The 14,207-nt window shown below is 45.6% G+C and overlaps 1 protein-coding gene across 16 annotated transcripts in view; it reads left to right on the forward strand.

The window, feature by feature from the left end:
- TRAK1 (trafficking kinesin protein 1) overlaps nt 1–14,207 on the forward strand; it is a 195,329-nt gene that overhangs the window by 134,872 nt on the left and 46,250 nt on the right. For all 16 annotated transcript variants that reach the window (XM_053598666.1, XM_053598665.1, XM_053598671.1 and 13 more), the window contains one exon: nt 13,642–13,718. In XM_053598666.1, the coding sequence (XP_053454641.1) occupies nt 13,668–13,718 (51 nt within the window). In that variant the 5' untranslated portion in view covers nt 13,642–13,667. The remainder of the gene's footprint in view (nt 1–13,641; nt 13,719–14,207) is intronic.

Below are 14,207 nucleotides of genomic sequence, written 5' to 3' on the forward strand. Positions count from 1 at the left end.
GATTCTCCGTTAAAGACTACACAATATTCTGGAACAATACCATGTATCCTAGTCAAGAGAAGAAAAAAAAGTATGTTGTGCACTTTTCTTGTATAAAATATATATGAAGAGAAGGTGTGTGCATCTGTATCCACACACACGTTGCATATATATACTCTTCATATATTTTGTCAACCACATAAAATAATAGGCACTAGAACTTAGAGAAATCAAGGTTGGATTGAGTCTGAGCCGAGTTTGAGGACTTAAGCCTGGGAACACAGACTCAGTACAGACAGAGACTCTGTCTGGAGGCAGTTACCTGAGGCACAGTATATATACGTTTTCTAACAGGGGTATGTGTGTGGCACAGAAGGTGGGAGAAGGGAGTAGTGAGGCAGTAGTTACTTTCCTGTGGTTCTGATTGGTGTTTAGCAGCGCTGCACATAAGGTAAATATGTGGTTGAGCGGGAAGGAGAAAGTTAGGTAGCTTAGAGTCTGGTGGAGGGTGACTGATTCCATCCTGTCTTTGCCCTGTATCTGATAAACAGGTTTATGACCAGCACCTATCAGTGAAGTATTTAACAAACTCCAGTTACACAGGCAAGAGGTGAGCTGGGGAGCCCAGGTTTCATTCCTCATGTGCCTGACAGCAGCCATCACGGGCTCCTTTTAAAATTTTCTTTTGAAGGTGGCGCCTGTGGCTCAAAGGAGTAGGGCGCCGGCCCCCGCCAAAAACTGAAAAAAAAAAAAAAAAAAAATTTTCCTTTTGACTTTTCCTTTCTCTGACTATGAATATTTTGTATATATGATGATGATAACAAATGTTTTTGTGCACTAACTATGTGCCAGGCATCATTTTAAGTACTTTATATGGATTCACACATTGAATCCTTAAAATACTTAATGTGAATGTTTTAAGTACTGTTGTATAATAGCTTCCATTTATAGAAAGGTGGAAACTAAAGTTAACTCGTTTAAAGTCACACAGCCCATTCAGAATGAAGTGAAAGTGCTCTGCTCTGTAATTACTATGCTAGTGGTTCTCAGAGTGGGGTCCCTGACCAACAGCAACAGCATCACCTAGGACAGGGGTCCTCAAACTGTGGCCCGCAGGCCACATGCGGCGGTGTGATTGTATTTGTTCCCGTTTTGTTTTTTTACTTCAAAATAAGATATGTGCAGTGTGCATAGGAATTTGTTCATAGTTTTTTTTTTTAAACTATAGTCCAGCCCTCCAACGGTCTGAGGGACAGTGAATTGGCCCCCTGTTTAAAAAGTTTGAGGACGCCTGACCTAGGAGCTTGTTAGAAGTACACACCCTTGGGCCCCACTCCAGACCTGCTAAATCAGAAACTCTGGGCTGGGGATCAACAGTCTGGGTTTTAGCATGTCCTCTGGGTGATTCTCGTGCGTATTGTCTTATGCTGATCCGCATCTCAGAGATACTGGCAGATCCATCTGCCCGTGGCAGCACCCAGGGAGGAGACCCAGCCCTGTGGTGCCCAGCTCATGATAGACAATTACTGCATATTTTCTTCCTTTCTTGTTTGTTCTCATCAATTTCCCGCTTTCTCCAGTAAAATATTTTTGGTGGTCCTGTAGATAAAGCGTTAACAATATTTTCAGGACCAGGATAATAACCTCAAAATACGTTACTGTCAACATGTTTTATTTTCTTTGTAAAATCAAACTCATTCACTTTTGGGGTTTTCTCTTGGCCTGAAGGAAGTCTGTGGTGCGGATCAGGAAGATAGACTTGCAAGGTTTGGTTTTATGGCTGGTTTTGCTGGACACATGTCATGTATCCCAGAGCAGGCTGGACGAGACTCCGTGTTTCTCTGTCGCCATCACACCGCCCAGGTCCCAGGTGGAAGACAAGTGCTTTTTGAGTATGGAAATAGGTCTGGGGCTTTAGGTCTGTGTTACCTGGGTTCTGACGTGGTTTTCTACTTGTTTAAAAGAGGTAGTTTAGGGTGGCACCTGTGGCTCAGTGGGTAGGACACCGTATACCAAGAGTGTATGGCAAACCCGGCACTGGCCAGTTAAAACAGCAGTGGCAACTGCAACAAAAAATAGTTGGGCATTGTGGCGGGTGCCTGTAGTCCCAGATATTCGGGAGGCTGAGGCAAGAGAATCGCTTTAGCCCAAGAGTTGGAGGTTGCTGTGAGCTGTGACGCCACGGCACTCTACCAAGGGTGACGGAGTAAGACTGTCTCAAAAAAAAAAAAAAAAAAGAGGTATTTTGTTTGAAAACTGTAGGACACAAGTATTTGAGTTACTTGGATACAAGATACATTTGTTGTCCTCTCCTGATCACCTTGTGGGGTGCTGGGCACTTTCTAATGCACCCATGTAATCTTCAAAACAGCCTTTGAGATAAACAGTATGCCCATTTTGCCACCAAAGCACCCGAGACTCCAACAGGTTGGCCTTGTGCAGTCCCCCAGCTGCAAGCACCTGCCTTCCACCGCTCCCCAGGCTCAAAGCTGGTAGAGGTTTAGGCCCATCTCTGGTATTACCTCATTTAATCCTTTTAACTCCTGGGTGGGGGTGTTCCTGGGAGACCAGGCACCAGGAGAGACAGCTTCACTCTCACTCTCTTTCCAGGGAGAGGAAATATTCAGGCTCTATGTCTTCTGACCACTGCAAATTAGCCCGTTGCAGAAAACCAAATTGCTGTCAGGTGCTGAGTGGCCTTCTTGGAGGAGGGCTGTGTTTGCTTTCCTTTTCTCAAGCCCCTCTCATGGTGAAGTCAAGGAGTGGGTCATGCCCCTCTCTGGGGCTGAGCAGCTCCACTGGCATAAGGAAAACACCGGTGAGAAGGGAAGTTTCTGGTCATTAGTTCATTCTGGGTTGTTCCATTGCTTTCTCAAGGAAATGTGTTAAGAAACCTGACTTCCTAATTTCTTCTCACCTGGGCATTTCCAAGGCTGTTACCCATTTACGAGATGAGTTTCTGGTAGGTGTCACTCCGATTTGCTCAGGAGATGGCAGGGTTTGGACAGAGCACGGGGAATGGAGTCTGAATGTTCCTGTGAGTAGTTGTGGGGTCCCCAAGATCACCTGCTTGCAGGCAAGGGCGCATCCCGCCCTCCCGAGGGTGACTCTAAGAGTGTGTGAGCAGGCAGCATGAGTCCTCTGCACTGAGGCAGTGTTCAGGCGTTGAGCAGTAACCAGAGTTTATAATCTGGAAAGACAGAGAAGAAAAAAAACGTCAGTTGGCAGTAGGAACCCAGAGCCTCGTCTTTGTCCAGAGGCTGCACCTGCCTGCTGGCCATCCAAGTTCTCCAGCTGGTTCCTGGGCAAAGCTGGAGAAATAGAGCGCATTCCTCCAGCGTGGAGGGCATTCCTGGGCCCAGTGGGAACCTCCGCCCTAGAGAAGGGACCCAGGGCCCAGTGTCTGTGTTAACGTGGCGTGACTAGCAGTGCTCAAGAGCACTTTGACAACTTTCCTGCTGGGCCATGGATGAGGAAGGAGCTGATGTGGCTTATCAGACCCACTGCAGCACAGTTACAAAGGTCTCTTTGCTCATGGCTGCACTGGGGTTTGGTTCTCAGTACCCAGGGCTACCCCCACGTAGGCCTCCTGTAATGTCAGTCACCCTGGGCGGCTCTCCTAATGGAGTTGGGGTACCAGCATCACCCTAAGGCTGGCCATGGGCAAAGCTCCTTCACAGTCTATATCTTGGGGTCCTTTAGCTGCGCAGTCCACGTCCCCAGCCTTCTTGGGTCTGAAGCTCCCAGTAGCATCTCTTACCTGATACTTCCTGCTTATTCCTCTGTGTTATACTAATTTGTGTATGTGTCTTACCTTTTTTTTTGCAGTTTTTGGCAGGGCTGGGTTTGAACCCTCCACCTCCGGTATATGGGGCCGGCGCCCTACTCCTTTGAGCCACAGGTGCCACCCTGTCTTACCTTTTTAACTAGGTCAAGAATTCTTTTGAGGGGAGGCTTCACTTATTTACTCAACCCCAAGTCCAACTTGGGGGTTGAACAGTTGAGGCCCTTCCATAATAGCTTCGTGACCTTGGGCAGTTTCTACCTGTCTAACACGGGACAATAGTAATACTTTCCTCCTGGATGCAAACATTTAAAAGAGACTGTGTACACACAGCACTTAGCAGAGTGCCAGGCACTGGCGAGTGTTCAAGAGTGAGCCATTTGGTTATCACCTCATTAAATGTCTTGGCGATAAGTAACCCCTGTGGATAAACACTGGGCATTCCATTCTGGGGTAGGGTGAACGATTATAGCATGCAGCAAACCTCCAAGTCCACAGTTATGTTGCACCTGACCTTGGACTAGCCACTTAACCTGTCTCTCTCTCTCTTTCTCTGTCTGGTTTGTTCAGTGGGATCATATTTGTGTTGAGGGATTATTTGGGGTTTTAGGTGAAATAATATTTGTAAAATGCCAGGGCAGAGCTTGGCATATTATAGGAATTCAGTAGTCATCATTTCATTTATTTCTCTCTGCCTCTTAAGTAACTTGTGTTGGTGCCCTGCTCTCAAGATAGACAAGGGGGAGTGAGCCAGCAAGATAGTGACACTTCAACTTCAGTAAATAATGACACTGATGACCAGTAAAATGAAGCCAGAGCTGTGTACTGTAATGGTCTCTGCCCTTGGCAAGTGACACCTCACTCCTGCCTCCCAGGACAGAGACGTGGCATCACACAGTCATGGCTAATGGCAGCACAGCCTGCTGTTCTTATGGGCCTGGCTCAGGGCCGGCCTCTGCCCCTGCTGCCCCAGAGGTCTTCATCTGAAAGCCAGGGTAACAGCGCCTCTCCCGTGGGAGGAGTGGTAGAAGGCTGCCCATGTGCTTCTTTGCTGGGAGCACAGCTGCTTAGTCAGTACCTTCTTGCTATTGTGTCTGTCATAGCAGCTTCCCACCCATCTCTTAGCATCCTGTGGGAGCTTTTATTTATTTATTTTTGCAGAGAGCCTTGTGGCTTGGGAGAGAACTCACCAGAACACCTGCTCATCTTGGGGTCATGAGCTGTATACCAGGACTTTTATGTTTTTCACCCCTTTTGGGGTGTTGGTTAGAAATGAGCTGTTATTTGCAAGTAAAATAGATTTTTCCATTTTTTGAGTATCAACTATGTTTCTGCCCCCAAATGAGTAATACTCAGCTGTGACTTCATGTGACTTAAATAGGTCTGATAAAAAGGGACATTTGTAAGCATTTGTTAGGTTTATACTAGCTGCCCGGCTGTAGCCATTTTTGACATGAGGACATTTAGATAAAAATAAGACAAAACTTTTGTTTTTTTGGGTTTTTTTTGAATTGCAGAGAAGTGAGCATTGTTTTGTATTACCAAGTACTGCGGCCTTCACCCCATCCCAGTGTCCAGGTCAAAGTGTGCATCAACTTAGTCGTGTTTTGTTCTTAGAACCAAGTAATGTGTGTCTTATTTGACTTAGTTAATTCATTAGGACTAAGACTAAGTCAAGGCTGAGTTATTTTGAGGATAAATGTTGAGGGACACTAGCAAAGTGAGAGACTTGGCCGAGCCTCCATGGAAGTAGCTGTTACTTGGGAGCGCTGAAGAGGTTTGTGTGCGGGAAGAGAGTTCAAAGTCAAGCTTTTATTGAAAATTGGACAGAGGTGGCTCTGAGTTATGGATGTATCATGAAGTGCTGTCTGGCATCAATGACAATTCTCTAACTAAAAACGATCTGTGTGGGGCAGATTAGTTCCTTTCTGTGTTCTTCATCACTTCTGGTCTCTTCCTGAGTGATTTGCTGTTCCTAAACAATTTTGCTGGCTGACTGCTATATCACTGTAGCCCAAGGAGGGCTCAGTCCAGGGTTAAGATAATAAAAGAATGTTTACATTGTCGTGTGACAGGGAGGTGACTGGAATATGGTGTGCTTCAGGGATGCTTGTTTGCACGTTATTTGGTAACTTAAAATATTGCCATATAATTTACATGCTATAAAATTCACTCGTTTTGACTGGACAATTCAATGATTTTTAGTAAAGTCTTTGAGTTGTGCAACCATCACCATGACTGAGTTTTAGAACTTTGCACCCCAGCAGAGAGATCCCTCATGTTCCCACTTCCACTCCTCAACAACCTCTAACCTACTTTTTATCTTTATAATTTGCCTTTTCTGACACTTTACATGAATAAAAACAGAAAATATGTGGTATTTTTGTGTTGGGTTTTTACTGAGAGTAAGGAATGAGCCTGTCTCTGCTTTAGCGTGCATTAATACTTCATTTCTTTTTATGGCTGAGTAACATTCTACAGTATGAATATACCACATTTTGTTTATTCATTCACCAATGGATGCACATTTGTTTTTGCTTTTGGGCTGTAATGAATAATGCTATGAACATGTGGACATGTGTTTACATTTCTCTTGGGTAGTTATTTAGGAAGCTGTGAAAAGTCTTGGCAACCTTAGGCAACTTGTCCGACTTCTGGGAGTCTCACTTTCCCCATCATAGGTGTAGATATAAATGCATCTAACTCACCGGGGCTGTGTCTGGCAGAGATGGGCGGGTGTTGCTGGTGTAAACTGAGTCACAACAGCCTTTTTTGCCACTTTGGGCTGGTCTCAGTGTCTGGGCAGACAGTAGAAACTACAGATTTTACAGAAGTGGGTGGGAGAGGCGAGTCTTGGGTAGGGTGTCAGCTACATGGAAGTACCTTCTTCTTGCTGGGCTGTGGGAAGAGAGGAAGTTCCTAGATGGAGAAGTGGAAGAAAGTCCCTACAGCAGAGAATAGCAGGCTCACAGCCTGACGTCTGAGAGTGGCATCACCAGGGTGGCAGTGCTACCACGGAGAACGGGCTTGGGCAAAGGGCGGTGGGGGGGAGGCGGGGAGGGGGCTGGAGCCAGGTAGGGATGGTCTCTGTGTGTCTCATATGTCAAGGCTGCCACTTGTAGGAAGTGCCAGAGCTGGGGTAGATTGTTAAACAGAGCAGGGACTGAGTAATTCAAAAGCATGTAGACAAAGTTTTAAAAGACATCTGTTTTGTAATAGCTAGAAACTTGGCATGAATAGTGACTCATTTAGAATTTTGCGGGAAGCTTTGTAGCTGTGGCTTCCAGCTTTGGGCCCTGTAACCCCTGTTCCTATGAAGAGAGCAGACAATAAGTGCTTATTAAATTGACTTCCTTGAGGATCAGAGGCCAGATGTAGTGCTGCTTTCTCTTCCTGACAACTGCCGCTGGTGGTCAGAAGTGGGCGGGAGGCATCCACTGGTGTGGGGGCCATTTTTTTGCTTGTCACCCGGGTACAAGTCCTGCCTCTACTGGGTGCATCGGAATTTCTAGGGGTATGTGTCTATTTTGAAAGTTTACTCAGTCTACTTCTAGTTTTTATAATAATTATAGAAAGGTAAAATTCAACTTTTAAAAAAACTGATGCTAAGATATAGAAGGTAGGAGGAAAAATTATTGGAGATATGGGGCTCAGGTTCTTAAAAAAAGTTGAAAAGCAGTGTTTTAATTAAATGACTTATAGGCAGTGGTTCTCAACCTTCCTAATGCCGCAGCCCTTTAATACCGTTCCTGTGGGTCGCAACCCACAGGTTGAGAACCGCTGCCTATAGGTAAGACAGAATGCAGACAGCTCCAAATACAAATATACTAGGCAGTCATGAATATCTTTTTCTATTTGTGGATATTGGCTACTTGTCTTTGAATGATAAGGAGGCAGTGTTTTCTTGAGGATTAGGGAGATTTTTATGTGTTAAATAACTTGTGTGTGTGCATTAGTCACTCTAGAGCAGTGATTCTCAATTGGTGTGCCGCGGCACACTGGTGTGCCGTGAGAGGATCTTATAGATGTGCTGCAAAAATTGTTAACGATTATTAATTAAATTATTTTAAAAGAAGTTCAAAGGATAGTAAGTATATCCTTTTTTTAATGCCTTTGTTGTTGTTGTTGTTGTTGTCCCCAGTAGAGTGCTATGGTGTCACAGTTCACAGCAACCTCCAGCTCTTAGGCTAGGGTGATTCTCTTGCCTCAGCCTCCCGAGTACCTGGGACTACAGGCGCCCACCACAACGCCTGGCTGTTTTTGTTGCAGTTGCCACTGCTGTTTTAGCTGGCCCGGGCTGGGTCCGAAACCCATCACCCTCGGTATATGGGGCCGGCGCCCTACCCACTGAGCCATAGGCGCCGCCCTTTTTAATGCTTTTTTATTAACATAATTTAAGTGTGCCGCAGATGTTAAACTATAGGTTCAAGGGTGTCATGAGGTAAAAAAGTTTGAAAAAGACTGCTCTAGAGCTACATAAATCTGACATAATGGCAGAGATGCAGTCAGACTAAGACGTGATGAGAGCTGTTTGTTCTATAACAACCTTATGGGAATCTGTTCACCAAAATGCATGAATGAGAAGTGAGGTCTTTCAGCTGTAGTTCCTTAAAGAAGGATGGGGCTAAAATGTCAACGAAGCTTGCTAAGCCTGTTAATTTGACATATAGTAGGGAGGTACAGGGTTCCTTGGGGAGAGCTGGTTGCTGTGATGGAACTCCAGACATCCCCACCACCACTCCAGCCAGGCACCCTGGTCCTGCCTACTGGACAGTCTCAGACCTCACAGGCTCCAGTCCCACCTCTCCCTGAAGTCTACTCCTCTCCTTCGCTCCCATCCCTGCCAGAGGGCTCATTCAGAAGGAAGCTAGTGTCAGATCTGTCAAGATCAAAACCCCAGCACCTGTCACAGTCGCTTTCATCCAATGTGGGGTTTCCCTCAGGGCCTCTCAGTTACAGTCATCCTTGAGCCTCCCACGGGCCGCATCCCCTCAGCATCTCCTATCTGTGAGATGGACCTGGAAAATGCATGCCAACAGTGCACTAATTGATTTATTTTTGGCTTGTCAACGACAGACATGTATTTATTTTTAGTGGCTGGAAGTCCAAGATCAAGGCACTGGCAATGGTTGGGTTCTGATCAGGGCCCTCTTCTGGGGTCCCAGTGGCTGACTTCTCTGTGTAACCTCACATGGTGGAAAGAGCAACATTTACTCTTAAAATTGTGTGAGGCGTGGTTTAATTTGTGTAAGAGTTGCATGACTGGGGCGGTGCCTGTAGCTCAGTGAGTAGGGCGCCAGCCCCATATACCGAGGGTGGTGGGTTCAAACCTGGCCCCGGCCAAACTGCAACAACAACAACAACAACAACAACAACAAAAGAGTTGCATGACTGACTTTCAGGCAAAGGCCACTTGCAGAGCTGTGCTCCACCTCTGCTACCCTGGTGAGCTGTGACAGCCCAGTCACACGTTTCCCTCTCTCTGGTCAGCCAGCCCCAGGGCCACTCATGCGAATTTGGCTTTGTGGGATTTCTTACTTTACCTGCCATCCCAGCAGTGAGCACTTGATTCTCCTCCCATCTCAAAGTGGATTCTCTCATACCCGCAGCCCCCAGGGTGTGCTTCTGTCAGATGGGCCTCCTGCCACCACGGGCTGTGGGCAGCTTCTGCCCGGCACGTTATTCCACAGTGATGTCAGCAGCTGTCCCGATGCTAGAGGTCTCGCTGGGCAGCCCCATCTCGCTCCCGACCTTCCACCTCACGTGCCCATTTTGAAGGGGAGCGTTGCTCTCGACCCTGCTCTCCCAACAAGAAGCCCAGATCCTGTACTTCTGATTTACTTTCTACTCAGTCTCGTCTCATAAATGTCAAGGAAAAGCTGCCTTCTGACCACCCTACTGCCACCTGGGGTCACAGCCTCGATGCTGGCCCCTAGGAGTTGCCTTTGTACCCCTCCCCTTTTGCTCTGCACCGGAGCCAAAGCGTTTTCTGAAGTACAGATCTCACGTGGACACTCCCCCCTTGAAAATCCTGCCCTGGCTTTCCCTTGTCCTGTGATATAAGTCCAGACTCCTAAAAGGGACTGGCTAGTCCCCAGACACCCTGGGCACCTGCCCTAGTCTGCCCTACTCTCTGCGTGTCCCACGAGGGCGGGTGCCCTGTCTTGTCCCCCCCAGAGCTCTGATAACGGTTGTTTAGTGTTAGTGTGATAGTTCCAAAGGTGCAGAGTGTGAGCTTTGTTACTTCGCCATTGTAGGTAGACAGGTTACTTCTAATTTCTTTTTTCTGGGAGTTGGACCATAAGTGTCTCATATTAAGTTATTGTAGAGGTTTACGGCAGCTCCTTTACTTTTTTTTTTCCCCTGACAGATTTTTTTTGGGTAGAAGTGGATTTATTTGGCAGCACTCTCTGGGTTAGAAATGGAACTTCTATTTGAAATATCATTCCTGTGGAGAGAGAAACATGAGCACAGTTTATCATAGATTCAGTGTCTAAAAAGTTAGTACTAGAAAAGCACAGCCTGTAGTCATTTTACTGTTTAATGGCATGCTTTGTTATTTTCCCATCCTCACTGTTCTCACTCCTGCCTGCTCTTTCTCAGGAGGGGAAAGCCGAGACGCTGCAGCTAACTGACAGCTGCTGAGGGCCTCGTGGTCTTGATCAAGTGTCCTTTGAAAAGCTGAGCCTCAGCCTGAGGTCAGGGCTTGCTTCCCCAGTGCCACAAATGCTTCACACTCTTCCTAAACATTGAGGATTTGTGCCAGCCCTCGCCTTGACCTCATGTCCTCTCTGGCTCTCTGTTTTAGTCCAGGAGCCAAACTGGCCTAGGTGTGACCCCGGCAGCGCAGCCTCTCCCAGGCCTTAGTCGGGGCCTTAATATCTCAGAGCCTCATTTTCTCATCGGTGGAGTAGTCACGGATGAGTTGTTAACAGTGCCCACCCTGCAGCATTGTTTAGATTAAATGAGAAAGTATATTCAATCTCTTGACGTAGCATAACATCGTAAATGTTAACAGCCATCTCAGTTGGGAATCTCTTCTTACTCTCAGATTTGCTACTTGCTAGCTTTGTGACATTGGGTAAGTTTTTTGTTGCTGTTGTTGTTGTTGTTCTTTGTTTTTTGAGATAGGATCTCACTCTGTTGCCCAGACTAGAGTGCAGTGATATAATGATAGCTCACTGAAACCTTAAACTCCTAGGGATCCTCCTACCCCAGCCTTCTAAGTAGCTGGGCCTACAGGCACACACCACTGTACCCAGGTAATTTTTCTCTCTTTAGTAGAGACAGGGGTCTCACTCTTGCTCAGGCTGGTCTCATACTCCTGACCTCAAGTGATTCTCCTGCCTTGGCCTCCCAGAGTGCTAGGATTATAGGCATAAGCCACCTTGCATGCCTGGCCCAGGGCAAGTTATTTAAATATTTGGAGTCTTAGTGTCCTAAAATGGTGTTACTGTAAGTAGTGCTCCGTGGATGACATGAAACGATCCACGTAGAGGGCTAGGAACAGTACCTGGCCATAGTAATTGTGCTCAGTAAAGGTAGGCTGCTACTGTCACCAATTTCTTTTCAAGTAAGCTCAGGGAGGATTCCAGAACCCTATTTTTTAAGTCTGTTCCAGATTTTCTGAAAAATATTTTAAGTAATTTTTCCCCCATCAGTGCACAGTCACTGTAGAATTTTTTTTTTTTTTTTTTTTTTGTAGAGACAGAGCCTCACTTTATTGCCCTTGGTAGAGTGTCAAGGCATCACAGCTCACAGCAAACTCCAGCTCCTGGGCTTAAGCAATTCTCTTGCCTCAGCCTCCCCTCCTACAGGCGCCCGCCACAATGCCTGTCTATTTTTTGTTGCAGTTTGGCCGGGGCCAAGGTTTGAACCTGCCACCCTCGGTATATGGGGTCAGCGCCTTACTCACTGAGCCACAGGTGCTGCCACTGTAGAATTTTTTAAAAAGAAGCACAAGGAAGAAAATGTAAAATTTGTAATCCTATCCAAATATTGATACTTTTGTGGCTATCCTAATTTTTTTCTATATACCATGAATTTATACATTTCTTTCCCTTGCCTCCAAATTGGAATTATGTATTCTTTTTGAATGTCGTTGGAATGATCACACACTTCTACTGCTTGGGGTAAACAGTTGTTTTCCATTCATGCCTCTGCCTTGTGCAGTTAGGCTCAGTCAAAAACCCTGGGACTTAGAAGAGGTCCCTTTACCTCTGTGCACCCAGCTTGCAGCTGTCCTGTCTTGGGAGCATGAAAGGGCACACCCTGCCTCCTGTCCATTATATGCATGGTGACAATGTGTACTGACAGATTAATGTTGGTCCAGGTGTGCATATTTTTAGGTTCAACTGTTAAAGTATCTTTTTTTTTTTTTTTTATAGAGACAGAGTCTCACTTTATGGCCCTCGGTAGGGTGCCGTGGCCTCACACAGTTCACAGCAACCTCCAGCTCCTGGGCTTAAGCGATTCTCTTGCCTCAGCCTTCCGAGTAGCTGGGACTACAGGCGCCCGCCACAACGCCCGGCTTTTGGTTGCAATTTGGCCGGGGCCGGGTTTGAACCCACCACCCTCGGTATATGGGGCCGGTGCCTTACCGACTGAGCCACAGGCGCCGCCCACTGTATCTTAAAGCTTTTTAAAAGTAACTTTGTAAAGGGCAACACAAGGGATCCTTGTGATGGTGGATACGTGAACCCACACAGGTGATAAAATTCACTGGTCCTTTGAGGAGAGCAGGGGAGTGTTAAGCGCTCAAGTCATAACACAAGTTTAAACACAGAGGCTATTTCATTGAGGTGATCTGTTTCCTGGTGTATACAAGGGGTCTGGATGCTTGCAGTATTCACAGCTGTGCAGGGAGGAAACTAACCTTGTGGCATAGAAATCTTAACATGAGGACTTCTTGTGACCTTGAGCTGATGAACTAAGCCAATGTGAGCTGGACTTTGTCTACATCAAATTAGATTCTGATTTAAACTCACCCGTGTAGATGTCCTTTGCCCCTCCCTCATGGGCAGGTCTGTCTGAGGCAGTGCATTTCAGGTGGAGGGGTCTCGTCTCCCGGCCCTGGTGGCACTGTGTTGCTAAGGTTTCAGATTTAGAACCAGATTTCAGGTCTCCTCCTTAAGCTAGAAAATCATTCCAGTAGATCCAGTTTCTCTGAGCTCATTCACTAGGATGATCTCTACTTGCATTTCATAAAATATTTAGAGACCTATTGAATTCCAGTGCTGTTTGCTGTTAGTAATGCTACTGAGTTTGACTTAGTAATAAACTTCCATTCCCAAATACCTTGCATGGGCCCTTCCTGAATGTGGGTCGAAAGCTTCGACTCTTAACAGAATTATTCTCTAGAGTTTTATTTACAAGAAAGTTGTTATTTAGCCCCAAAGAGGCAGGTTTTAAACAATTTTATACTTTGGCCCTAAATCTATTTATAATATATTCAGTCTTTCCCCCATAGAGTAAAACTCATGCTACCTTCTTGGTGTTAATTGAACTGCAAATCCATTCCTTGCCATTAATTGAAATTTTATTTTTTATTTGTTATTTTTTCAGACAGAGTCTCAAACTGCACCCTGGGTAGAGTGCCATGGCATCATAGCTCACAGTCACTTCAAGCTCTTGGGCTCAGGCAATCCTCTTGCCTTAGCCTCCTGAGTAGCTAGGAAGATTTACCAGCACCTGCCACTATGCCTGGCTAGTTTTTTCCTACTTTTAGTAGACATGGGCAAGCGTGAATTGAACCCGCAGAACTAATGGCCCCGTGTGCCTAATATGCAGGCGCAACTTTGGGGCTGCTTTTTCAGATGGGTCATTTGTTTGGCAAGTTTGTGGCATTGCTGGGCTCATTGTCCTTTCTTTTCTTACAGTTTTATGTGCTGAAAGAGTTGGCCAGATGACTAAGACATATAATGACATAGATGCTGTTACTCGGCTTCTTGAGGAGGTAAGTGTTTCAGAGAAAGGCAAAGAGGTTTATAATGATTTTAATTTATTTCGATCAAAGCATGCCTTATTGTCTGTTTCACTGAGGAATCTCAGAAGTTGGGCCCTCTCAGGGTATACTTTAACGGCTTTGTTTTTTTGGATTAGTGGCTATGTAGGCCTTTGTAGCTGTAATTTTGTGCAGATATTTCAGGTTTTTAAAGGAATGACATGAAATAAGGTAGTGGTTAAATACTTTCTAGAATACCCAGTCATTGTAGGGAACATGGGGAATTGTAGCTAAATGTACCTTTATTGATAAAATATTCATTACCAAATTTTTCAAAATATTTAAAAAATATTCTCTATGTGTTGGTCACTTCTTTGCAAAACTTTATAATGAATACTTTCCAAATAAACATACATTTAGCTATAATTTCCCAGGTTCCTCTATGCATGGGGACTTTTGGGACACCTTATATTTTAAATGTGTCTAAAAATATCAGAAGAC

The sequence above is a fragment of the Nycticebus coucang genome, chromosome 8 (assembly GCF_027406575.1).
Source record: "Nycticebus coucang isolate mNycCou1 chromosome 8, mNycCou1.pri, whole genome shotgun sequence".
Taxonomy (NCBI): Eukaryota; Metazoa; Chordata; class Mammalia; order Primates; family Lorisidae; genus Nycticebus; species Nycticebus coucang.